The sequence below is a fragment of the Myotis daubentonii genome, chromosome 16, assembly GCF_963259705.1.
Source record: "Myotis daubentonii chromosome 16, mMyoDau2.1, whole genome shotgun sequence".
In the NCBI taxonomy this organism is placed as follows: Eukaryota; Metazoa; Chordata; class Mammalia; order Chiroptera; family Vespertilionidae; genus Myotis; species Myotis daubentonii.
This window is the reverse complement of record NC_081855.1, coordinates 48,024,335-48,051,766: the sequence shown is the minus strand read 5'-3', so window position 1 is coordinate 48,051,766 and position 27,432 is coordinate 48,024,335. Positions and strand designations below refer to the sequence as shown.

Genomic DNA, 27,432 nt, shown 5'->3' with positions numbered 1-27,432 from the left:
TAGATTCTGGGCAGACGAAGGAAAAACAACTTGCTGATTATACCTACAACCCCATGTCCTTATATGCACATCAATTTATGTCTAAAGTCAATAAATATAAAAGTGGGATGCAGTGGGAAGGGCTCTTGGGAGGCAGGAGACATGGGTTCGAATCCCACTATTGCTGACAATGACTGACCCTGCCTTAAAGAAAGTCACTTCACATCTCTGACCACTAATTTTCCTCATTTTTTAAAAAAGTCACTCTCTAGAGCCCTAAAAGCCTCCAGGCTCCTGTGATGTGTATTTAGCTCTTATTAATAATGCACAAAGAAAAAAAAATAATGCACAAAGGCCTGAGCTCATTTATAATACACTGGCTAGGACTCCCTTTGGGGCCCCTTGTGAACCAAGTGCTCAGCATGCCTTTAGTCTGTATTCTTCTGTGTACCAGCCATGGACTCGGACTTATAAACATGTACCTTCCAGCTGACCATTCTTTGGGGATGCTCTCCAGCTCTTTGGGGTTGAAGGGAAGCTGTGTGAATGCAGAAAACTTCCACTAGAGGGTACCAAGGCTGCACGGGGATCTCAGACTGCAGGGAGGCCTATGCAAAGCCAACAATTCCAGGATTTAAAATACCTACCTTTAGAGAGTTAGAGATCTCTGCCCATTGCTCTTTACTTGGTCCGCTCCTTACTGCTTCTTGGGAGCTTTAAGAAATCTCTACTATTTTTGACTTGATTTGACTTTATATCAAAGGCAATTTGGTATAATGGAATCTCTGGGGACTCTGGTAACTGGTACAGACCCCACGACTTCCAAACTCTATGAACAAATCACTTTAATCCTCTAAGTGATTAAAGTCTCAGTGTACACCTCTGTGAAATGGCGATGATAATAAAACTTGCCTGGGAAGGCTGTTGTGAGCACTACTACGTGAAATCATTTATGGAAACATGTGACTGGGAGACATTAGGTGCCTAAAATGGTTTTGTTTTTTGTCCTGGAGGAGAGGTCTAAGAATTGCCACCAACTGGGATTGATGGTGATGAGAGAGAGATGGATTTGCTGAGGACCTCCAAACAAGAATTGTGACTATTTATTTATTTATTTATTTATTGCCATTTTGCTCTTGAGTCTTACAGGATTTCAGGCTAATATTACTTGGTCCTTCTCAGCCTTAGCTCTCAATCCTGTTCTATCATCTGCGTCAGCCCGGCCACGATGCTCTTCTGTTCTTATCCTGATTCGTCAGAGGAGAATGCAGTTTCTACTTCCTCTTCACCTCCTAGACAAATGTCTCTTGTATTTTGCCCTGTGTTTTCTGAAGGGATAGATCTCCACCTGGTTCGGTTCTTCCCTTTCCTTCTCATCTCTCCTATAGTCACTTGTGGGGTGGGATGGGCCATCTGTTTCTGGGACTGAGCAGAGGTTCAGGAGAGAGGGAGGGAGAGTGTGTCACGGCTTGCACGTCAGCAAGAGTGTGTCACGGCTTGCACGTCAGCAGACGCAGTCCAGCTGCAGGGCAAACTAGGGTGAAATAGCCAGCCAGAGGCCCCAGGGCAGGCAGCCGTGAGGCCCGCCCCTTTGGCTCCCTTCTCATCTCTGTCTCACCCCAGGAGGTTTCCTGGCAGGAGTGGGAGAGGTTGGTATGGAGTCCTTGAGCCCTGACTCATTCCCTGACCTAGTTGGGTGTTACCCAGTTATCTCCCAAATATCTCCCCAGGGACCTTTTAGCAACACAACAGTGTCATTCCCAGAAGCCAGAAGAAGACAGAAGAGGAAGCGGAACACCTATGTATTTCCTCCCCAACTGAGAATTCCAACAAAAATAAAGAAGTTTATAGTCCTCATGGTTTAGGTATCACCCAGGACATTGGTTATAAAATGAATAAAATCATCTCACATTGCTACACTCAGAGGCTGGCTATTTTCCAGAGTGCTTTATAGAAACAATCAGGTTTAACTTTCGTAAGAAAGAATAAAATTGTTATTTTATTTTACTTGGGCAGGCGAAGGGGCTGGGGAAAAGGGGGACTGGAACACTGAGCCAGGAAGTGACTGGCCATCATCACAGAGTGAGTCAGGGCCTATCTAGGCACATAACTCAGGTTCCTAACCCCACCCAAGTTTCATTCTTTTCCCCTTAGCCATGTTAATAGTGGACTATAATAATGTCCTGGGCTTTCTGGATTTTACAGAACTTCTCACAACCCCCAAATTCCCGAGGGGCAATAGGAAACCAATTGTGTTATGCTTATGTCCCTTTCCCTATATATCCTGTGGAATGTGAGATATATGTCTGTTGTCTCCTCAACATGTTGTTGAAAACACTTCAGAGTTACCTAAGATTCAAGGAAGACCTTATCAAGTCTGTGATCCTGAGTTTAGATCTCAGAAACAGGAGATCCCATTTTTAAATTATTTGTTGGTGCTCATATTTTATTTATTTATTTATTTTAAAAATAGATTTCTTTATTGATTTCAGGGAGGAGGGGAGACAGAAACATCAATGATGACAGAGAATCATTGATTGGCTGCCCCCTGCACACCCCCTACTGGGGATCGAGCCCACAACCTGCGCATGTGCCCTTGGCTGGAACCGAACCCGGGACCCTTTATTCCGCCCGCTAACGCTCTATCCACTGAGCTAAACGGGCTAGGGCGGTGTTCATATTTTACCCTTGTAAGTTACTATATCAGCGAGAGCTGAAAAATACTTTCCTATCCCTTCTTTATCCAAAGGTCCCAATCTCTCCCTAATTAGGGTCATGCTTCCTAAAGACATGAGCTGGTTTCCAGGAAAGCGGATTTTAACTTGGTCCCTTGGCAGAGAGAACGGCGTCACTGCACACGGGCCAGAACACTTTTTCTGCCAGAGCTCCCCATCTGGAAGAAAAGAGGAAAAGTTTCAGAGTTTCCATCAGGGCTGCCTGAAGGGGAGGAAGGGAAAGTGAGCCATAGGGAGGAGAGAAGAAAGCCCACAGTTTGGAAAGATCAGATCAGATCAGCAGGCCCAATCTCCGCGCCCAGGGGTGCTGCGCCTTTCCTGCCTCCTAACCCTTAACCAGGATCTACTTCGCTCCCCACTCCTCTGCCTTTCACATGTACTTAACTGTCCTGCCTGCCCCACCCCAGCATTGTCCCTCTAGTCTTTGTTCTTTATGCACTTCCCTTCCAATTTTGTGCTCTCTCTATGGGTGACTCTTAGATGTTCCTAGCCTACGTCTACATGCTTCTCAGAAAAATACAAGTTAGAAGAAACTCTCATAACCCATGATGCACAGAAGGATTTAGTGGGTACAAGGAGCCTCTGAAATTGAATGTCAATGTAGTGCACACATGCATCTTTCTGGCAAGAAGGCCCACAGCTTCCATTAGGTTCTCATATCTTCCATTCAAACCCCTGCTCTTTTTATTTTTTAAATTGATTGATTGATTGAGAGAGAGAAAGAGAGAGAGAGAGAGAGAGAGAGAGAGAGAGAAGCATATTGATTTGTTGTTCCACTTATTTGTGCATTCATTGCTTGCTTCTTGTATGTGCCATGACCAGGGATCGAACCTGCAACTTTGGCGTATCAGGATGACACTCTAATCAAATGAGCTACCAGGCCAGAGCTCAAATCCCTGCTCTTGACTATATAGTTCAGTGTTTTTCAGAATAAGGCTGGAAACCTACATTAATTTTGGAACCTAGATTATGACTTCTATTTTCAAAAATGAACAAAACAAAATAGAAAATATCAATGTGTATCCCCCATAGTAAGGGCATTAATTTTGAATAATTAATATTTTATTAAAATGCATCGGTAATAATTTTTTAAATTTTACATATATAATCAAAACATCCAATATTAATATTATGCATCCACTTAATGTTATTAAAAGAATATGAAGCTACAAAATCTGCTCCAACACTGGGGATATAAAGATGGAAGAGCTGTTTCTGGCCCACAAGCAGCTCTCACACACTTAGTAGGAAAGAGACGGGTCCACAAAAAATTACAGAAGAATGTTAAGTGACACTACAGAGTAAGCAGCAGGTACAAGCGCATAGGCGAGAGTACGGCAGACCATTTGGAGAGTTCAGATGGGCCTACGCTTGAGTTGAGTCTGCAGAGGTGAGTAGGAATTTGAAGGGTGCATAGTTAGGAGATGTGAAATTCTACGATTGACGTGCACAGAGACACAGCCGTAGAAGACAACCCAGAATGGCCAAGGCATTCCCAGCAGCCTGCAGTGTTGTCTTGGTATTGTGGAGTTCAGCTGGAGAGACTGGAGACTCAGGCTGGATCATGGAGTCTCCCACTGAATGCAGAAAATTCTAAATATCCTCAAGAGACTGTTGGCCATCTCTGCCTGGGCTCTCTCGGTGACAAGGAACCTAGAACTCTGTAAGGCAGCTCAGTCTGCTCTAGAGCATCTGATTGTGACAAACGCCTTCCTATGTTGATATAATCTTTGCTTCCCTCTTTCACCCATTGATTCTCATTTGTCTCTGCAGCATTACAGAAAGAGTTTCCATCCTCTTCTACTAGGTTGAACCAAACGAAATTGCCAGTTTAGGGATCAAAATGGTTAAACACTGGCAATTTCATAGTGTTAGCCTTATACTTGTCAAAAACAGCTACTTGAGGACAACTATTATTTATGCACCTTTTTCTTCCCTTCCCCATATTTAACATGTCCAAACTCGTCCTGTTCTTCCTCACCTGGTGAAGTTACTGGACTTTTCCCCAACCTGACCTCTCACTGGTGTACACTAATTCATCAATATCTTCCGGGAAGTCACACTGGTCAGTTCAAAACATGGTGAGACTATGAACTCTCTTAATCTGACATTGTCTTTTCATGAAACAGTGACAAGGAACTGGATTTAGTGAGACCCAAACCTTTTTCACGACAAATGCTGTCAAGCCAGTCTCTCCTTTCTGTACGATTGATTTTTTTAAAAACCGAAACTTAAGTCTTCACTTTATCCCTGTCAAATTTCTTGTTGGTTTTGGCACTTTGTTCTAATCTGTCAAGATTATTTTAAATCTCACTTCTATCATCCATTCTGTTAATTATCTGTCCCAGCGAGATCATCATCTAGTCAGCAATGTTCAAGCGGTGTGTCACAAGAATTTTGAAAACACACAATACCTGATTATTTAGTCAGAGGCACTGACCTCTTTTCCCTGAGACTGTAAAATTTTAAAATGACAAGAGCCAACACAACAATAGCTGTCCAGTGTGAATGAATCAAAATTATACCTGTTTTTTGGTCAGATCAGCAAAAAAAATAAATAAAATAAAATTATATATATATATATATATATATATATATATATTAATAATATGTTTTTTGGTGTGCTGCAGAATTTTAGTATTAGTTTATGTGTGCCATGAGATGAAAAAGGTTGAAAATTGCTGATCTAAATCACTGATTTAAAAAAATATTTAGGAAGCCTGGCAGGTGTGGCTTAGGGGTTAATCGTCAACCCATGCACCAAGACGTGGCTGGTTTGATTCCCAGTCAGGGCACACGCTGGGGTTGCTAGTTGCGGGCTCAGTCCCCAGTAGGGAGGTGCAGGAGGCAGCAGATCAATGTTTCTCTCTCATGGATGTTACTATCACCCTCTCTCTCCCTCTCTCTCTATAGTCAATAAAAACATTAAAATATATATGTATTTACTAAGACAGCGAGGCCCTTCTCTTTGTTGATATCGATCTTTTGATTAATATCCTTTGAGCTCAGTTGAAAAGCTAGTTGAAATCCACATAACTGTGATTATCCACCCATAGCTTCCCAGGCTCATTTTCCTCGACCCATCATCCTGCTCCACTAGGACCTTTCCTCAATCTGTCCCTGGGGCATTTAGCAAACCAGGCCCACCCAGGGACCAGAAACTACAGATTTCTGCATGGGACTTACAAACACCCGATGTTTTTAAAGAATTATCAAGGACCTTTCCCTTTGCTAAATCCCCACCTGCTGTCATGATGATTTTCCCTCCATGCAACTCTGTGGGAGACTTTGCGATTCTCATCCCTCATCACCCCCACCAGCCGCTCCAAATATGAAGCCTCTAAATTCTTCCAGGTGTTTAGACTCTGGCTTGGACTTTGGCATGGCTGCTTCCATTGACTCTTAGGCTCCCCCGCTGCCTGAGATATGTATCTCTTTTTTAGATTGGCTATAATATGTATAATATGTATAACTCAATATTTTTAATGGACACAGTATTCTATTGCATAGATATACTGTATAATATGTATAACCTTGCCTCAATATTTTTAATGGACACACAGTATTCCATTGATAGACAGGTGGTGGTTCCTAAACTCTGGTTTTGCAAAAAGGTCACGAGTCTGTTTGCAAGTACCAAGGTAGGATAAATTCCTGGAAATAGAATTAAAGGGTCAAAAATATATACATTTTAATTTTGATAGTGCCAAATTACTCTCTAAGGAGTATTGTACCATTTTATTTTTGTGGTGGTTTAGATCTCAGCAACATAAACAATTTTGAATTAAATATACCTGTTCTTAACTACTATTGTAAATTTGAAATTGCTTTTACAATTTCCTCTCTCCCTATTTCTCTACGTTACTCTCTTCTCTGATTGTTCCCCACCCTAAACTCCAAATTCTTTGCACTCGTTTATCCAAAGACGTTCTGCTATCTCCAGACCCTGCTACTTAACTCTGCCTCAGCCCTGCATTTGCACATAAAATCCTCACCATAAATTTGGTGCCATCCAAAGCCATCCTCTTTAGTAATAACAACACTGAGCACTAACATGTATTAACCTAGTTAACCCTTCAACAACTTTATGACACAGGTACCATTGTTATCCCTACTTCGTGGGTGAGAAAATTGAGGTATAGAGAGATAAAGTTGAGATTAATGTGTCCAAGGTTACATAGTTTAAAAATTGCACAAATACTATTTGAACCTAGATAGCAGGTCTCTAGAGACAACACTCTTTTTTTTTTTTTTTAAGAAACCGTTTATTTATTTATTTATCCTCACCCGAGGATAATTTTTCCATTGATTTTTAGGGAGAGTAAAAGAAAGAGGGTAAGAGAAACACTGATGTGAGAGAAACACATCAATTGGTTGCCTCCTACATGAGCCCTGACCAGGGCCTAGGTTTGGGAGGAGCCTGCAACCCAAGAAGCCTGCAACCAAGGTATGTGCCCTTGACTGGAATCGAACTTGGGACCCTTTGGTCCAGAAGCCAATGCTCTATCCACTGAGCCAAACCAGCTAGGGCTAGAGAAAGCACTCTTAACCCACCTCTATGGACCTCTCTTGGGTTATCAATCTAGTACGTTGTCGATCCATATCAAATTCTAATCTAACGTTCTTAGAGGTTTCTATAATACTAGAGACTCAGTGCATGAAATTCGTGCACTAAGCGGGGGCCCCTCAGCCCAGCCTGCGCCCTCTCGCCGTCAGGGAGCCTCAGGGGAGGTCAGACTGCCACAGATGTGGGAGAGGCTCCTGCCACCGCTGCTGTGCTTGCCAGCTGTGAGCCTGGCTTCTGGCTGAGAGGCACACCCCCATGGGAGCCCACTGACCACCAGGGGGCAGCTCCTGCATTGAGCATCTGCCTTCTGGTGGTGAGTGTGCATCATAGCGACCGGTCATTCTGCCGTTTGGTCGATTTGCATATTAGCCTTTTATTATATAGGATAGTTCAGGCTTTGACCTCTACCCTGATCCCTACCTAGTCCATAGCCTGTTCTATTAGCAGCTCTGCCCCCACAAATGTGTCTGGAAAAAACAAGTTTGAGGACTGCCTTACTTAGCCTGTGGCAGAGGAGAAAGTGTGGAATAGGATCATAGCAGCGGTTCTCAACCTGTGGGTCGCGACCCCTTTGGGGGTCGAACGACCCTTTCACAGGGTTGCCTAAGACTATCGGAAAACACATATATAATTACATATTGTTTTGTGATTAATCACTATGCTTTAATTATGTTCAATTTGTAACAATGAAAATACATCCTGCATATCAGATATTTACGTGATGATTCATAACAGTAGCAAAATTACAGTTATGAAGTAGCAATGAAAATAATTTTTTTTTATTAAATATATTTTATTGATTTTTTACAGAGAGGAAGGGAGAGGGATAGAGAATTAGAAACATCGATGAGTAAGAAACATCGATCAGCTGCCTCTTGCACACTCCCCACTGGGGATGTGCCCGCAACCAAGGTACATGCCCTTGACCGGAATCGAACCTGGGACCCTTCAGTCTGCAGGCCGATGCTCTATCCACTGAGCCAAACCAGTCAGGGCCGAAAATAATTTTATGGTTGGGGGTCACCACAACATGAGGAACTATATTAAAGGGTAGCGGCATTAGGAAGGTTGAGAACCACTGGATTATAGGTAGAGGGGGACATCAGTCAAGCCCCTGTCTCTGCAGAGGTGTGACCTCCCTCTTCTGGTCTTTGGGTGGGTCTCCCCAGACAGGAAGGGAACAGTTGGTTTACTCAGCACACTGTGAAATTCGGGAGGTGCCTGAGGCCAAGTTAGGCAAATTCTGTTCAACAGAGATTGACTGAATCTCAACAATGGGCCAGGCGCTTTGCTGGGTTAGGATACATTAAGTCACATTCCTTAGAAGTGAAGATAAGCACTTCAATTGCTAGTTACCTACAGTGTGATAAGTGCCTCAAGAGCTAGAGGCCTGAGTGTATTGTTTAGAGCGAGAGGGCTCAACAGGAGAAAGGGGGGAAGGCAGGTAGGAATAAGGTGCTTTTCCATAAGGGTGCTGCTTTGGAGGAAACAATCCAGATTAGGGAAAAGAATAATAACTCAGTCTCAGTGAGGGTTTCTGGCAGAAGGGAAGCATCTTCAAGAGTAGAGTTCTTCAACTGTAGGTGAGGTCAAATGCCTTGTCTCTTTATCCAGAATGGTGGAGCAAGGAGGGAAGGTGGGCAAAAAGCAGTCAGAAAAAGTTCCAAGATCCATAACAGTGTGGAGGGAAAGGGTCCTGTGAAATGCTAATCACTGCTTTTTCTTGGCAGCTTTTCTGGAAATTGTGATGACAGCTGGTGGTGGGGGGAAAAAATCACTGAAATCACTAGTGACCACACAGTCATTTCCCTGCTTCTAGGTGGCTGGCTACCACCTGAGCCATTCCAGATGGCAGGCTACTGAGGACTTTTTCCCCCTCTTGCTCATTTAATAAAGTGAAGTGTGTGTGTGTGTGTGTGTGTGTGTATTCTGAAGGTAGGAGGGAGGGAGGAAGGAAGAGAGGAAGAGAAAGGTTCATTTTCCAAGAGCCATGAATAAGCAAGCCACATCCTCTACATTAACCAGACAGCTTCTTGCAGTATAAAACGCCATGGACAGGAGACTCAGCCAGCAGAGAGATCCAGTTTCTGCTTTCAGATCTGGTCCAACTTACTGTGAGCTTTGGAAATTCACAACCTATCTGGACATCCACTTTCTCATTTATGTTGTGAGAATCCTAAATTCTTGTCTCTCAATCTTGTGAAAAATGAAAGAAAGGAGTAAGAAATAAACATTTAAATGGCTCAGGAAATAGCACTTTGTAGAGATATATTTTATTGTCTTTAATAATTTCTCAGACTGCTCCAGAAAAGTAAAAAGGACGTAGCTGATACACTATTTTTCTACATGGATGCTGAGTGTTGCTCAGGGGGCCTCTCTTGAGTAACTTCCTCCTCTTAATTGGGACAGAAATTCTGGCCATTGACAAACAAAGACGGGGCAAGATAGACCTTAATTGCTCTACAACTTCTGGTTCTTGATAGACTCCACTTAAGCATTTGGTTTTATCTTCAAAGCTAAATCATTAATACATGGGCTAGTTTTAATGAAGAGCATACTAAAGAAGAAATATGTATAATGCAAAATGAAAGAAAAGGCAAGAACAAAAATCCACCGATGAACACAAGTGGCCAGAAAATCTGGAAACATAGGTGAACATCCATAACTGAAGGCTTATGAATATTACAATATCATATATTCTATGTTCAATAACATTACATGATATGGTCAATATAATGTCCCTCATTAGAAATGCTTAGTTAATGTGATGCATCAACCTACAGGGCATACAGTGCTACAGAGTTTCTATCAATTCCTGCAAATGAATCTGTGATGCTTTGCCTCATATAACTTAGCTTTAATTTTCATTTCCACTGAACAAACCTATATAGCCCAGAAGAAGTAATCAAGGGAGTTCAATCTGTAAAAAATAAGCTATTATGTATGTCTCCAGACTTTATGACTATCTTGTAGCTTTCACAGAGATGGACATAGAGAATAGATGCAATTAAAACATCAAAGAATCCAGAGAAAGATAGAGGGGGAAAGTAGTGTTATGGGTTCAATCAGTGAGATAGACCACCGACTCAGAATTTAAATTTAAGAGCCTTTATTAAGCTGGCCAGCTGACTACAGTGCGTCCCTTCAGTAAGGGGCTTCGCAGCCTGCAGTGCTGACCAATGGTACAGAAAAATCCTTTATTGCAAAATCCACATAATGTTTAAAAAACAACAACTACAAAGCATTTCATTAGCTGTTCCTTAGAAGTTCACAAGAACAAAGGGGAGGTAAACAGAGTCACACCTGGCTGGGTTGAATCATAATACATTGTTTTCTGAGACAACCTAGCAATTTTTCTCTGTCATAATCTCGACCCGACCCGGTAACCTTTCCATACCTCAGTCCCTCCCCCTAGCACATTCCGTAACCCTTTCATGCCTCAGTCCCTCACCCTAGCACAGTAGAAACACAAAAGTTGCAACATAGGAACAAAATTGGGTGGAGTGGAATATTCAAATCCAGGGCAGGAGAGAGGGGAAGGGAGGAGGAGGGAGGGAGAGGGAGGAAGAGAGAGAGATCCTCTGGAAAATAGTGCACCATATCAGGGGGAAAGGATAGTCAGGATGGAAAGGTATGTAAGAATAGAAAACACATTTTTAAGGAGAATTTTCTAAACTTCACAAACTGTTGAATGTAGTAGCCCTTATTGGCCAAAGCTGATGGAGGCAAGTATAATAACTTTTTCTGCAGAAAATTAGTAGAAAAAAAAATAATTTAAGAGCTAGAAAGAACTGCAAAGAGTATCTAATCCAACATCTAAGCTTTTTATTCCTTTTTAAAAATGTATTTTCCGAGTATAGTAACATACAATATGTTAGTTTCGGGTATACAGCATAATCTTTGACATTTATATAACTTACTCCAACGCTTAATTTTATAGATGAAGAAACTAAGGCACTGGGAGGTTCCAGAGATAGATAAAGGATTTGGGTGGCATTTTTGGAAAGTCAGGAGACTCTGAGAATCATTAAGAGCGAACACTGTCTTTGAATAGTTCTTAATATTTAAGTGAAACAGGTGATGGAAACTCCTCTGCTCTTAAGTGGGCCATGCTAGGCACCCTCTGTTAGCGATGCGCTACATAGGAACTCAAGCTCTATTCCTCCTAGCCTTGTTCCATTCCTGGGGTTAAATTACATCAGCGCTGGAATTCACAGAAAGAGATAATGGGAAGACCGAGTCTTGAGGAGGAAAGAGTGCCTGCTCTGAATCAGACTGACTTGGGTTTGTTCTGGCACTGGCTCTGCCAGTTACTAGCCACTGAGATCCCAGGCAGGTCATTTAATTCATGCATTTTTCAGTTTTCCAAAATGAAAATAATAACATATATTCCATGTAGTACCTGGGGGAATAAGTGAAAGAATACTTAGTGTAAAGCGCATAGCAATTCACCAAAGCAATACATATGGCCAAAATGAAAAAAGGAAATCATTCCTAACCAGAAATCAAGGAAATGGAAAGTAACCAGCAATGAGCTATCACTTTCACCTACCAAATCAAGATGAAAAGAAAATGAAACTAATAATGCTGGATGGTGTGGAAGCAGATGTCCTTATATATTGCTAAAAGGAGTGTAAATTGTAAATCGGTACATTCCCGGAGGTCAGTTTGGCAATGTGTTTTTAGAGCCTTAAAAAATGTTCACACTCTGATCCAGAGTTTTACTTCTAGATACTTAGCCTAAGAAAACAATCAAATGTGTGTGGGGGGGGAAGAGCTATCATAACTATCTGTCTATAAGTTTGTCCTTAATATGATAGGAAGAAATATAGTAAGTATGAGTTTTCATAACCTTCCTCTCGCTCACAAACATTTATAAATAAGAAAGTGGATAAATAAATTGCAATACAGTCCTTTTTCAAGTTGGGACTGAGCCATGGGCATCTCTTGGGACAACTGGAACAAGTGCCACAAAACTGTGGGCAAGAGAAAGTCCTACCGCAAGGAGTGAAAATATGAGCTTAGTTTTGGCCCTGCTAACAACACCCAGATAGGCCCCACTGTATACACATGCTAGTCTGCGTGCCAGTAGGCAGCAAGAAATACTGTGCCTTGAGGCTGAATGTGGACAACTTCTCCTGGGGCTTCAGTGTTGTACCTGCAAAACAAGAATTATTGATGTCTACATGCATCCAACCATGAACTGGTCCTCACCATGACCCTCGTAAAAAAACTGCATCATGCTCATTGCCAGCACGCTGTACCGACCAACAGTGGTACGAGTCCCACTAGGCAATGCCCCTGCACTGCAAGAAGGGGACCAAGCTGACTCCTGAAGAGACAGAGATTTTGATGATCAAAGAAAATTCAAAAGAAATATGATGAAAGGAAAAAGAATGCCCAAATCAGCAGTCTTCTAGAGGTGGACTTCCAGCAAGGCAAGTCTCTTGCATGCATCGCTCCAAAACCAGGTCACTGTTGCCAAGCGGATGGCTGCGTGCTAGAGGCAAGGAGCTGGGGTTTACCAAGGAAAATGAAGGCCTGGAAAGGCAAATAAATCCTCCTCCCTCCTATCTTAGCTCATGTAATAAAGGTGTTTATTCTTCTCTAAAAGTTGCATACAATCCTAAAATACTACTCAGCAATATGAAAGAATGAACTACTGGTACACCCAACATGTGTAGATCAAAACCATCCTATATAATAAAACCCTAATATGCAAATTGACCAAACGGTGAAAGGACTGGTCGCTATGACAGACACTGACCATCAGGGGGCAGACAGTCAACGCATTGAGCATCTGCCACCCGAGATGGAGGCAACCGGAAGCAGCAATCGGGGGGCAAGGCCAGCCAGCAGGCGGCACCAGGCCGCCAGCCAAGGCAGGTGCCAGTGGGCCCCCCCCATCACCCTGCCCGCTGGTCACCCCGCAGAGGGAGGCGATGTGGCAGTGGGGGATAGGGCTGGCCAGCGAGCGGCGCCAGGCTGCAAGCCAAGGCAGGTGCCAGCGGACCCCCCATCACCCTGCCCGCCGGTTGCCCCACAGATGGCCAGTTACCGGCCAGGTCTAGGAACCCTACCCTATATATTGGGAAGAGTCTCTTAGAGATAAAAATTAAAACCTGGCAAGGCTACTCTAACACTGAAAACACCGGATGATGCAGCGATGCCATGCATGGACTCTGGCTTGTACCTTTTGTGATCAGCCCTGATTCTGACCCTCATAACTGTGTGACAACGCCAATTACTTAACTTCTCTCTGCTTCAGTTTTTCCACCCATAAGATGGGGAAAATGGTACTACTGCCTCAGAAGGATCATGCTATGAACTGCTTTTTATAATCAGGGCAAAAAATATAGCTGCCCATACAACAGCAAGATGCCTTTTACCTGTATGAAAAGTATGGTCACTGGTACATGCAGCGTCCAGGATTGTGAGAGGGATGTCCGACTGCCTGTTTAGGCCCGACATCCACTGAGGGGTCCTGGATTGCTAGAGGATGCAAGCCGGGCTGAGAGTCTGCACCGCCCCCTCCGTGCATGAATTTCATGCACTGGGCCTCTAGTGTTGTCTATAAAAGAAGACACATACACTCAAGAGTAGTACACAGTAGCAATAAATGTTTAAGAAACAGGTTGGAAGAGATGATTTTTTTAAAGGACCAAATTATTAATAATTATGAAAAGATTTCCTTCTCCTGAATAATGTTAAAATGTGAGATTCTTTTGAGAAACTCCTTATGAAAATCCTGTGAATTTTTATTCTTCACAGTAGTTTTTTTCCTTCTCCATTAAAATGGTTAAGCTTTACTAGTAATAGCTACAAGAGTGGCAGAATCAGGTCTATAATGTCTGACTGCATCATTTTCAGGTGAGTGAAAATACTAAAAGTATATTAATATAGCAACAGGTGTGAGAGAAAGAAATAAAAAACTATCATTGGTTTCCCAGTGTGGTAGATTAGCATTTGGCTGCTACTCCATATAATCTTGCCAACATCACTCTCAAAGCAATTTCTCTTATAAAATATGGCACAATCACCACCCTATTTTGAACATGGGTATTTAATCTCAGAAAAAGTATTTAAAGCATTTGAAATATCTGACGAGACAAGTTGATTTTTTAATGGAGCCAGTTGACATTAAACTATGCTGTTTTCCACTAAGATTAATACCTTGGGGTGTACGAAAATCAGAAGAAAGTCCTTGAAGGGGTTTCATAGCCTAAAAAAATAAACATGCCCAGCCAGTGTGGCTCAGTGATTGAATATTGACCCAGGAACCAAGAAGTCCTCCGTTAGATTCCTGGTCAGGGCACATGCCCAGGTTGTGGGCTCAATCCCCAGGAGGGGGCATGCAGGAGAGAGCTGATCCATGTGTCTCTTTCACCGATGTTTCTGTCTACCCCTCTCCCTTCCTCTCTCTTTAAAATCAATAAAAAACATATTAAAAAAAAAACCCTAAACATGACAGAATGCCAATCAACTCTCAAGAAAAAGTTTTGCAAAACACACAAAGCTATTTTCTTTTCTTTCTTTTTTAAAGAATAGTTTATTGATTTTTTTTTTAAATCCTCACCCAAGGATATTTTTCCATTGCTTTTTAGAGAGAATGGAAGAGAGAGGGAAAGACAAAGAGAAACATCAACGTGAGAGAAACACATTGTTAGGTTGCCTCCTGCACTTGCCCTGACCAGGGCCCTGGCTGGGGAAGAGCCTGCAACTGAGGTACATGCCCTTGACCGCAACCAAACCTGGGACCTTTTAGTCTGCAGGTTGATGCTCTATTCACTGAGTCAAAATGATTAGGACCACACAAAGCTATTTTAAAATTCCTTTTTATATAACCAAACAGTTCCAAAGTCATTGGCTGCCATCTTCAAAATCTGAATGCAGACCACTGGTGGTGTTGCCAGATTTAGGTAATACAAATACAGGATGTTCAATAAAATGTGAGTCTCAGATAAACAATGAATAGTTTTTAGTATAAGTATACCCCCCAAATATTGCATATCTTTAGTATGAGCATGTCCTATGAAATATTTGAGACATATTTATACTAAAAAACTATTTATTGTTTACCTGAAAATCAAATTTAACTAGGTATCCTGTACTTAGGGGAGAATTACTTGGTCTGCTTTGTAGAACAAGAGACCCCCACCTGTCTTAAGGGTTACTACACGGAATGAAAGGTTAGCAATGGTCATGATAAGAGAAGAATTGAACCTTTCTTCTGCTCCATGGGTTTCTACTCTCTCTTTCACACCGAAAAATACTTTGAAAAACATTTAAATGTGTTTCCATTTATTTAGAGTTGTAATGGATTAGTTGTACTAAATAAAGAGGATACTTCAATAGGATCTCTAGGGTTTGTTTGTATAGGGCCTAAGAGCCCAGGACTAGCCTAGAGAACTTGTTTCTCTTGCTAGGTTTGCTAATCTTAGTGAGGTATGAACAGACCTGATTTTGTAAAGCAGTTGGAGGACTTCAAATTTGCTTCATGAAAACGTATTTTTTTTTTTCTAATGAAGTTCATCCCCCACCTCTTTCACTAAGGGATTATCCCCATGGTTCTGTTTGATAGGACTCATCATACTACTGGTATGTCAGATCGCCAAGGTGGAAGCCTGCTTCTAATGGAGGCTGGAGTATTCGTGCTCCAGAGGTAGGTTCAAAACAGCAATACTGCTCTGAGTCTGCGTTAAGCACTCATGGAGAGAGCATTCCTTTCAGCATCAGCTGATGTTCTGCAGCGTGGGATTCTATTACCTTCATTTGAGCTGCCTGGTTATTCTAGCAATCAGATCTTTCTGTCTCCTTCCTGTTACCAGCCCTTGACACCAGCTATCATGTGCTCTCTTTGCTCTGACTCCCAGGTACACAATTCTTCTTTCATTTTCTTTAAACTCAAATGTTGGAATATTGGGATTTCTAGGACAGGTACATGGCTATGACAAAGGTGGGGAATAATGTGAAACCAGGACTGTCTGATAAAATCTAGGGCAAGTAGTCCCACTAATATATCAACACCTGTCCTCTGACAGTTACCTACAACTGCAAGGATAGGAGTCAGAAATTCTACTCATCATGGCTTTTGTCACAGCTCTGCAGTTAACCTTGGGCAAATTACTGCTTCTATCTCTGCTCTGTGTCAGTTTCTGGTCCTCTTACTTGAAGCCCCTAGAACAATAATGAAAAAGAACAAAGCACCCTAACCGGTTTGGCTCAGTGGATAGAGCGCCGGCCTGCTGGACTGAAAGGTCCCAGGTTCGATTCCTGTCAAGGGCATGTACCTTGGTTGCGGGCACATCCCCAGTAGGGGCTGTGCAGGAGGCAGCTGATTGATGTTTCTAACTCTCTCTCCCTTCCTCTCTGTAAAAAATCAATAATATATATATATTTTAAAAAAGAACAAAGGAAAAAGGAACTCATTTTCACTTATTATGCCTACCCTTAAAATTTAAGTTTGAATCCTAGTATTTGTAATATGGCATATTGGACTTCTCTGTCCCTTTACCAGGAAGCGGGGGGAAAGTTATGGAAAACAAAGGCCTTAAAAGAAATTACTGCCCTAGCCAGTTTGGCTCAGTGGATAGAGCGTCAGTCTGCAGACTGACGGGTCGATTGTGGTCAAGGACACATGCCTGGGTTGCAGGGTCAGTCCCCAGTGTGGGCCGTGTAAGAGGCAGCCAATTGATGGTTCTCTCTCATCATTAATATGTCTCTTTCTCCCTCTCCATTCCTCTCCGAAATCAATAAAAATATATTTAAAAAAAGAGTGATTTACTCCATCAGACAGTAAGAATAACACTTTCTGTAAAATAGTGACTTTTTCCTCTCCTCTTTAATTCCTTTGATTCTGTCACCTTCCATTCCACCTATTGATATCCTTTTACATTGAGATGAGACAGTAATGAATCACTTTGGCAAAAGTACATAGATGTTTCCTGATATAGAATTCCTAAAACTGTGGCTCCCACATCATAGTTACTGTCTGTTCGGGGCAAGAAAAATATAAATCCCTCTTGAATGTTTGAATTGTGCCTGTTTGCCTAAAGAATTTTGTCTTTTTTTTTTGGCCTGCCCTAATTCCTGATGTCAGGTCCCTAGCGTATCTGTGCTATGTCTCATTCTCAGTGAATGTATATTTTATACAGTGTGATCACACTTTGAACTAAAATAGACCATATCTAGAAATCTGAGGGCACAGCTTCCCAGGACTAAAGAATATAAGCAGTTTGAATTGCTTTTTGTCTCTGGCTTCTTCTTGAGTCAGTTCACAATATAGAGATGTTACCATTTAGGTGGCGTTGTTTTTCAAGTCACCAGATGCCAAAGGCTAGCCTCTATACTGGAGACTATTCCCTAGAAAATGCAGAATATCTGAAAATGAAAGGGTCCTCCATGCTTACCTTAAGTTTCTCTTCAGCTTCAGTATTATTAGTTTATTGGGGACAAGATGACTTTTGGCTCAGTCCTGTGCATAAGCAGGCCATAAGTCAATTTTATAGCTTCTCCTACACTTTTTAAATGTTTATTAATCTTGATTCATATGCAAATCAGGGAAGCTGGAAGTGGAAGATTTTCATCCTCTGTTATTTAAGATATGTGGCTAAAACTCCAACGCAAATTGCTCTCATAAAATCACACCCTGTATAAAAAAAAAAATCACAACCTGTAAGACGTGATTTGACCAAGTTGGCAGGCCTTAATGTCTTAGGTCTCTTTTCTGCACCCCACCCTTAACCTAGGGTTGGCCAGAGGTTAAAAACTATTCTCTTTGCTAGGCTTAATTGAGTGAGAACTAATTCTGATGTAAATTCTTGCTGTCAGGAATTTCAAAAGCAAACAGAAATAGAGCCAAGGGTGGAGAAACTGAGGCCACCTGACTGTTGGCAAGCTTCTAAGATTTCCAATCCTCTTGCCTACTCTACTGGTCTGGTTCAGCCTGAGCCCTCACTTATTTATTTTTTGGATTTGAAGTCAAGGCAACATCAGTGCTAAGTCAATTCCAGCATGCTAGCTCCCAAATACTGTAACCTTTAAAAACTTGGGATTCCACAAGAAATGTAGCAGCATTCCAGAGACCCACGCATCAGACACAGACATATGCATTCTTGCCTGCAGCAAGGGGGTGTTGGCTTTGCTCCCGAACTCACTTTCTACAAGATTCTAGTGACTAACCCTTCTTAAGAGGGCAGAGCCAAACAGGTTCATCTTAATTTAAAGATCACCAGCAAAGGGCCTGGCTTTAGTCATGGAGTTGCCAGTCACTTGGGATTGGTAAATAATCTCGGGGTAGTGGTTGTGAAAAAGGAAGCAGAAGTACTGAAATAAAAAGGGAGGGGCGAAGGGGCTAGAAAGGAAGTAAGACAGGTGGAAACCTATGACTTTTTCAACTTCCTGATGGAAAGATACCAGAAGAAATAAAACTTTTCCAACTCTGAGAACCTTTCTTTGGCCATATGTGGATGTATATGGCAACTTCAAATATATATGTATATGCATAACAGATATATACACACACGTATCACCTGCTATATCATATATAGTTGCTATTCATCTGTATAGGATACATTTTATTTATTTATTTACCTATTTATTAAAGATTTTTAAATTAATTTTTAGAGAGAGGAAGGAAGAGGGGGAGAAAAAGAGAAACAGTGATGTGAGAGCATAACATGATCCGCTGCCTCCTGCATGATCAAGCCCAAAACCCGGGTAGCTAGCTGCCTTGACTTGGAATAAACTGGCAACCCTTCAGTGCACAGGACATGTCCAACCAACTGAACCACACCAGCCAGGGCTAAAGCATATGGAATTAATCTACTTGCTTTTCATGAAGAACACAGGATAGGTAGGCAACATTCCATCTACTCTCCACATTTCCAACGGTCATCCCAACAGCCATTTAAAGTTACAGAGAAGGAAGCAGAAGGTTGGGATCTTGGGGCATCAGCTTCCTATGGATTGCTCTCCAACTTTTTGTGTTCCTGGTTTTTGGAACCTCTTTACCATCTTCCGCATGTAAGATTCATATTAGTGGAATTATAGTTTTGATTTCCAGGCTTGACATTGACATTGAAGGCCACACTTTCTAAGTCAGGGAGGCTAAGTAGTAACAGCAATGTTTTATTTTTGATCTAATGTGGTGGGTTTTATAACAGTTTTCCAAACTCTTCCACATCTTTCTTTTCCCCTTTCAATGTTTTACAGCTAGTGTGTCTTTCCCTTCTGCCTGAATATATATAGATATATTTTATTTTATTTTATTTATTTTTTTAAAATATATTTTATTGATTCTTCACAGAGAAGAAGGGAGAGAGATAGAGAGTTAGAAACATCGATGAGAGAGAAACATCGATCAGCTACCTCCTGCACACTCCCACTGGGGATGTGCCCGCAACCCAGGTACATGCCCTCGACCGGAATCGAACCTGGGATCCTTCAGTCCGCAGGCCGACGCTCTATTCACTGAGCCAAACCGGTTTCAGCTAGATATATTTTATTGATTTGAGAGAGAAGGAGAGAGGAAGAGAGAGAGAGAGAGAGAGAGAGAGAGAGAGAGAGAGAGAGAGAGAGAAACATCTATTTGTTGTTCGACTTATTTATGCATTCATTGGTTGATTCTTGTATGTGCACTGACCGGAGACTGAACCCAAAACCTTGGTGTATCAGGACGATACTCTTAACCAACTGAGCAACTGGCCAGGGCTTGCCCGAATATTTTGGCTTCCTAACCCAACTCCTTTATATTCTCTTTGCTTTGAAACATTTCTTTCAATGATTTACATTTGCTTTTCCAGTATATATCCTTTACACCAACTCACTATCTACAGCTTGCTATGAAGAGCACTCTAATATTGAGAACATTATAGTTTTTTGTGAGAAGCCCCCAAACCACAGGTAAAATAATACCTTTCTTGTAAAAAAAAAAAATAGCATTATGCACCTTACTTGCTTTACCAATGGGGAAACGGAAGCAGAGAAATTAATAAGATTTGATCTAGGTCATAGACAAGTCACTGATATTATTCAAACTATGAGATCAGATTCTCAGACTAGTGCCCGAAAGCTAAAGACAAAAAGGGCCTAAGATGAGGATTATCTTGATTCCTTTTTTCCTTTTTTAACTTTTTATTAAAGTATACAACTTGCATAGATTTTTCATTTGCAGATTTTCAAGGGCTTCTAAATAGAGATGCCTAGAAATCTGTTATTAGTAGGACTTACAACTTTTTGACACATTACTGATTTTCCCACTCCTTCTGAAATACCATGGAGGGAAATGAATTTCTTTTTTTTTTTAAATCAAAGGCTGTTTATTGGACCTAATATTATCATATTATACTATCGGGTATCCACCATAATTTTATTTTATATTTGAAACATCGTTATTGAAATATAATTCATATACCCTAAAATTCACCCATGTAATGGTTTGGGGCAAATTCAAAGAGCTATGCAACAACCACCCCAATCTAAGTATAGAACATGTTCAACTCTCATTCTTTTTTTGGGGGAGGGGGTTCAATTATAGTTGATAGTCAATATTATTTTATATTAGTCTCAGGTGTATAGCATAGTGGTTATGCAATCATATACTTTACAAAGTGTTTTCCCTGATATTTCCGCACTCACCTGGCACCATATATAGTTATTACAATATTATTGACTATATTCCCTATGCAGTACTTTACATCCCCATCACTATTTTGTAACTACCTATTTGTACTTTTTAATCCTTTCACCTTTTCCACCCAGTTCTCCAACCCCCCGCCCCTCTCTAAGGGAAGTGAATTTCCAAAAGTACATATGTCCTTCATTTCAGTTATTCCAGAGAAGCCTGCCTTGAGCATATGTGAGATTGTTAGCTAGTCTTTTAAAAAATATATTATTATAGGAACTATATGCAACCTTCAATTCTTCTATATCAGTGGTCGGCAAACTCATTAGTCAACAGAGCCAAATATCAACAGTACAGTGATTTAAATTTCTTTTGAGAGCCAAATTTTTTAAACTTAAACTATATAGGTAGGTACACTGTTATTAACTTAATTAGGGTACTCCTAAGGCTTAGGAAGAGCCACACTCAAGGGGCCAAAGAGCCGCATGTGGCTTGCGAGCCGCAGTTTGCCGACCACTGCCTATATCAAGTTGTAGGTAGTAAGTCTGGGTTTACTCTTGACTTGCTGCATTAGAACCTTCTGAGTCATGGGACTAGAGATTGGGACAATTAAGTCCTCCCCCCTCTCCCCGCCACTTTTCCTCAATAGGGTCACAAGCACTGCTGCAATGAAGCCTATGGCCCTACTATTTCTTTTGGTTTTGGTTTTGTTTTAAAAATCATTTTCTGTGTGTGTTTTGTTTTGTTTTTTATAAAAAATGGTGGCCTCTAGTCAGGTTCACAGAGTAAGGCTTTCTTGTGAGGCACACATCTTGTATAGAAAGGAAAAGCTACAGGCTGGATAAAATACTCTCTCTTGGTCAAGTGGTTAGTTGGGTCAATAACAACTGAGTTGTACTTTGTGCAAGGCTGAGTACTGACAGTTACAAAAATAATTAGAAGCCACGCTCTTGCTAGTAGTACCTCTTGAAAAGATATCCATATAAAAACAAATTTAAAATGTAACTACAGAACACATTTACATAAGTCAGCAAAAGCCAGTACTTGGGAGCTGATGATATTTTTTCTGTACTAAGGCTTTGAAATCCAGTATGCTTTTTACGTTGACCACGCATCCCAATTCTGACGAGCCACATTTTGGATGCCCAGTAGCCCCATATGACTAAGTGGGTTAGAGCTGGATGGAGTTAGTCAATGAGGACTTTCTGGAAAAGGTGAGTTTTAAAGGAAGGGAGGAAGGAGCAAGAGGTCTTTCCAGCAATAATGCATGAGCATAGTAGGGAAGAGAGAATAAGCCAGCTGTAAGGGCCAAATAGTAAACAGGTTAGCTTGCTAAAACTGGAGAATATATATTAAAGGATAGGAAGAAACAAGTCTGAGAAAATGGTAAGGACAATTCACAGACAGCCTTACATGGTGATAAGCTGAATTTTCTTTAGCTGACCAAAGAGAGACTTACGGGTTCCTGCATAATGAAAATAACTTTTTAAGAAGCTGAGATACAGATATATTAGAATAAATCAAAATGGGAGACTTAGAAAAATAGGGAAATTGCTGCAAAATTTTCTAGGAGATGAGAGAAAGAGATAGAGATAGAGATAGAGAGACAGACAGACAGACAGACTGGGTCCTACTGCCAGCTCTACCATGTATTAGCTATGACCTTGGGTAAGTCACTGAATTTCTGTGTGCCTGTTTTCTCATCTGTAAAATGGGGATAATGCTATCAACCTAACACAGTTGTTGAAAGGAGTAAATCAATCCTATCTAATAAAAGAGAAAAATGGTAATTGGCGTACGACGATACCCTTTTCATTGGCTAATCAGGGCTATATGCAAATTAACTGCCAACTAAGATTGGCAGTTAACTGCCAACAAGATGGCGGCTAATTTGCATATGTAGGCACAATGCAGGGAGGCGAAAGGGAAAGCAGGAAGAAGCCCCCTGCCACTGACAGTGACTGGAAACCCAGGGGGGAGCTAAGAGCTGCCCCCCAGCCATGATCGGAGAATCAGGTGCCTTTTCCGCCCGGGCCAGTGATAGCAGGAAGTAGGGGTGGAGCCAGCGATGGGAGCTGGGCACGGTCGAAGCTGGCAGTCCCAGGAGCTAGGGGTCCCTTGCCTGGGCCTAAAGCGGAGCCCAGAGCCCACGATTGCGGGGCCGCTTCAGCTGCGGGTCCCCGCTGCCTGGGCCAGATGCCTCAGCTGGGCGGAGCCTGCAACCGCGGGGAGCTGGGGGTCCCCTGCCCAGGCCTGACACCTCTGCCAGAGGCCTCAGGCCTGGTCAAGGGGCCAATCCGGTGATTGGTGATCGGAGGGTGATGAGGGTCAACTCCTCTGGCCGAGGCGTCAATCCTGGGTGGGGGGCGGAGCCGGGGATTGGGGGGATATGATGGTCCCCTTGCCCAGGCCTGAAGCCTGGGTCAGAGGCGTCAGGCTTGGGTGGGGGGTGGAGCAAGCGATCAGAGGGAGATGGGGGTCCCCTGCCCAGGCATGATTCCTGAGCCAGAGGCCTCAGGCTTGGGCGGGGGCCAGAGCCAGTGATCAGGGGGAGATGGGGGTCCCCTGTCCAAGCCTGACACCTCTGGCGGAGGCGTCAGGCCTGGGCAAGGGGCCGATCCTGCGATTGGGGGGTGATGGGGGTCAACACCTGAGGGCTCCCAGTATGTGAGAGGGGGCAGGCTGGGCCGAGGGACACTCCCTCCCCCCCCCCACACACACACCCAGTGCACGAATTTCGTGCACCGGGCCCCTAGTTAATACATAAAAAGTGTTTAGTAAGCACTCACTACATTATTATTCCATTTTTAGCTAAGTAGATTACTAATCTATTAGTATTTCTAGGACCCAGAAGTGATCACAGATATGCACCCATGTGAAAAAGGCCCCCTCTCACGTGTTAGTTTGAAAGGATTGAAGGCTTTCAGTCTGTCTTAAAAGCTATGTAGGATGCAGAGGGTAGGAGGGCAAGCCCAGTGTCCAAGACTGTGCTGTCTGATGCAACAGCCACCAGTCACACGGGGCTACTGGGCGTCCAGAATGTGGCTCATCAGCATTGAGATGCACTGCCGATGTACAACGCACACGGGATTTCAAAGCCTCCGTACAGGAAAAATATCATTCATGTTTTTATATTGATTACATGTTGAAATGTATCAATTTCACCTGTTTCCTTTTTCCTTTTTATACATTTTTGATGTGGCTAATAGAAAATTTGAAGCTAGTTGGCTCACATGATATTTATTTTGTACAGTACTGGTCCAGTACAACTTTCATTACTGAGATTTGGAAATTAAGGGGTCTACATGAGAAGGGCCTATAAAAGCATAGGGGCTTATGGATGAATCTTGTCCTTAACACGTTAAAATATTTAAAAGTGTATACATATAATTAATATATATTTATACTATATATATATGTATGTGTATATATATATATATATATATATATATATATATTCCTTAACTTGCTAGGTAGCTACAGAACTGAGGGAGCCATAGCTAATTTACCTTTCAAGAGGCCACAATTGGGAAAGGGATTAAAAAAAAAAAAAATTTTTTTTTTTTTTACTTTTTTAAAAAAGCAAGAACAAAGATGAAAATGGAGAAAGGTAAAACATACCTTATTTTGAACACTAAATCACGGAAACAAACATCTAACTTTTTGAAATCACTCCCTCAAAGGTCCAAATCACCCTGGCTTCAGTAACGTGGACTTAGGAGAAGTTTTCTGACACCATTTTTCACAGCATCCCTGCAAGTCGCTACTTAAAACAGGACCGGCTTCCCGCTGGCCCGGGGGCAAAACTCCCGCTCTGAATTATTTCCCCACTGACCCTGACTGCACTGACCGACGAGGCAGGCTTCCATCTCCGACGGCCGCCGGGGCGCAGGGGGGCGGCCGGGGCGGCGGTCACACCTCGCCCTGCCGGTCGCGTCCTCCCGGCTCCTCCAGCGGGCGGTCCGGGGCCCCGGCGCCGCTGACAGGTGCGCCGCTGCCGGCAGCCTCCCGCCCGCGCCCGCGCCCGCCCTCCCCCCGCCCCCCGCGCCGCCCCGCCCCCTGCCCGGCGCACGCGCACACCGGCGGGGACGCGCCTGGCCCGCGGGGCCGCGCACGCAGCGGCCGCCGCTGCCACCGCCTCCCTCCCTCGCTCCCTCCCTCCCTCCCTCCCTCCCTCCAGGCTCTCCTCCCCTGCCCTCCCCTCCGCCCCCTTCCCCGTAGGCAGTCCGCCCGCCCGCATAGACTCCCTCCCGGCCCCTGGCGTTCGGGCCGGGTCTCTCGCCAGCCCCCAGGACCCCCGGCGGCTCTCCTCCGGCGGTCGCCCGCGCTCGGTGGATGTGGCTGGCAGCCGCCGCCCCCTCCCTCGCTCGCCGCCTGCTCTTCCTCGGCCCTCCGCCTCCTCCCCTCCTCCTTCTCCTTCTCAGCCGCTCCTCTCGCCGCCGCCGCCGCCGCCTCCACAGCCTGGGCCTCGCCGCGATGCCGGAGAAGAGGCCCTTCGAGAGGCTGCCCGCCGATGTCTCCCCCATCAACTACAGCCTCTGCCTCAAGCCCGACCTGCTGGACTTCACCTTCGAGGGCAAGCTGGAGGCCGCCGCCCAGGTACGGCGACCCGCGGACGCCGGGGGCGAGCTGCCGGGCCAGCAGTTAGTTAGGCCGCGCCCGCGGGCTGGGCTGGGGGCCGGGCTGGCGGACGGGCCTGGGCGCCGCGGGCCGGGGACCCGAGAGGCTGGGTCCCGGGCGGGCGCGCCCCTCTGGGGCGGCGGCGGGGCGCGGGGGGTCCGGGGTGCCCGGCCCTGCCCTGCCCTGCCGGGCTGGGGTCCAGGCCGCGCTGCGGGGAGGCTGCGGGAGCCGGCGGGCCCGGCCCGGCTGCCCCTCCGGGGCCCGCACCCCTGTGCGGGGCATCCCCGCCGATCCCCGGCCCCTCCGGGCGTGGAGGCGCTCCGGGAGCGGCCGGCGGGTGTGGGGAGCGGCCGGCGGGGCTCCCATCGTGCGCGCTCTGCCCCGACCTCCTGACTCAGTTCTTTTCTGTGGCTCTGCCCACGCCCCACGGGGGACACTGGGGCCGGGGCGGCCATCGGGGACTCCCCCGGCCGCCGCGCGTTGGCGAGGAGGGGAGATTCTAGAAGCGGGGAGAGGGCGAGAAGGAGAATGTTAATCCCGGGCAGCCAGGCTGAGTTCTCCCCGCCTGCTCCGGCCCAGGGGCTGGGTTTCCGAGATGGTCCGCCCCTCCCCCCTCCCCTTCGCCTCAAGTGACAGTGCAGCGGCGCCGGTTCTCCCCGAACCCCTAGAGAAGCTGCAGGAGGACCCCGTTTCCGGTGGTCCTCCGGTCTTGCTGGCTGTGCAGCCCTCCAAGCAGGTGGATTTATGGCTACAGCGATGGCTGTGCAGCAGCCCCGGCCCCTGAAAGAAGCTATCGGTTTAGCCTTCCACTGGGGAAAATATTCCATTACTCTTGGTTGCAGTTTTTGGTGAATCATGCTCCCCCCATCCCCCCCACACACACCCTCTGCAGCATTATCGGAAGTATTGTTTGATTTTGGAGACCATTCATGTTGATGCCCTACAAAGGTCCTGAACCGGAGACATTGTGATGCCTTATTACGTGATGCATTATGTGAAGTCTGTAATGCAACATGGGAACTGTAGCAGTTTTCTTTGAAAAGAATGAGGGCCAAAATAGTTTGTTTCTGTTTTTTCTTCCCACTGCAGTCAGGAGGAAAGATCCGTAGGCCTCAGCCTTAAAGAACAGGGCGTGGATATAGCGGCGAAATGAAAGAGATGTAGAGGAGTGTTTGAATGAGTTGAAAGGGGGCAGCTGTCTTTGGAAGCCGAGTCCGCCGCAGATTAAAAATATGCCTAAAAGTGTACAATTAAAAAGTGTACTGTCACATTTGGGGCACTTGTGTGAAAGCACGAGGACTCTAGGGTCTGGCTGCCTCAAAAAGCAAAACTTAACCCTGTGAAAGTCAGGTGATTTCGAATTTTTCCATTCAGAGTATGAATCAGAATGAATGCATCTTGGGTTTAAATTGGGATTTGAAAGGGTTATTTGGAAAACGATGTTTGTTTAAACCAAGTGACTAGAGTGTTTGATATATATTGGCAGGGGGCAGATGGGAGGGATTGTAAACAGTAGCGTGTCTTGTGACTTGGCAAAGGAAGGACCTAGTGATGAATGAGTTCGCATTATGTGAAAAGACTAACATTTAAAAACATTATTTGTTTTTTTTACCACATTAGCTGGCATAATAGGTTCATAATTCTGAGAGGAATGTATATTAGGGGAAATTTTCAGAAAAAAATTGTCAAGAAAGATTTTAAATTATTGTTTTGTTAGGAAGTGACAGTTTTACTTAAGTATTAGTATAGAACAACAAGCAGTGATGTACTTCTTATTCCTCTTCTATTTTTCGAAAAAGATGAGAAATACTTAAAAGATTGGTTTGGGTCATTAAGGGAGCACATAGTAATGTGTTAGATATTAGCAGGGACTTGTCAATTTGATACAAGGAAATATGTGAATTTTT

General features: G+C 43.9%; 1 protein-coding gene and 1 long non-coding RNA gene across 4 annotated transcripts in view; one reads left to right on the top strand and one right to left on the bottom strand.

The window, feature by feature from the left end:
* Positions 1-325: 325 nt before the first annotated feature.
* LOC132218912 (uncharacterized) lies at positions 326-24,739 on the bottom strand. The gene is made up of 3 exons (XR_009449319.1): positions 24,527-24,739; positions 17,691-17,929; positions 326-2,872 (listed from the first exon to the last, which is right to left on the bottom strand). It is a non-coding gene; the product is annotated as an uncharacterized LOC132218912 (long non-coding RNA).
* A 363-nt stretch (positions 24,740-25,102) lies between these two features.
* Positions 25,103-27,432, top strand: part of NPEPPS (aminopeptidase puromycin sensitive) — a 68,280-nt gene continuing 65,950 nt past the window's right edge. The window contains exon 1 of one of the 3 annotated variants that reach the window (XM_059670783.1): positions 25,103-25,504. In XM_059670783.1, coding sequence (XP_059526766.1) covers positions 25,241-25,504 — 264 coding nt within the window. In that variant the 5' untranslated portion in view covers positions 25,103-25,240. The remainder of the gene's footprint in view (positions 25,505-27,432) is intronic. The other 2 variants (XM_059670781.1, XM_059670782.1) reach the window with 2 other exon arrangements.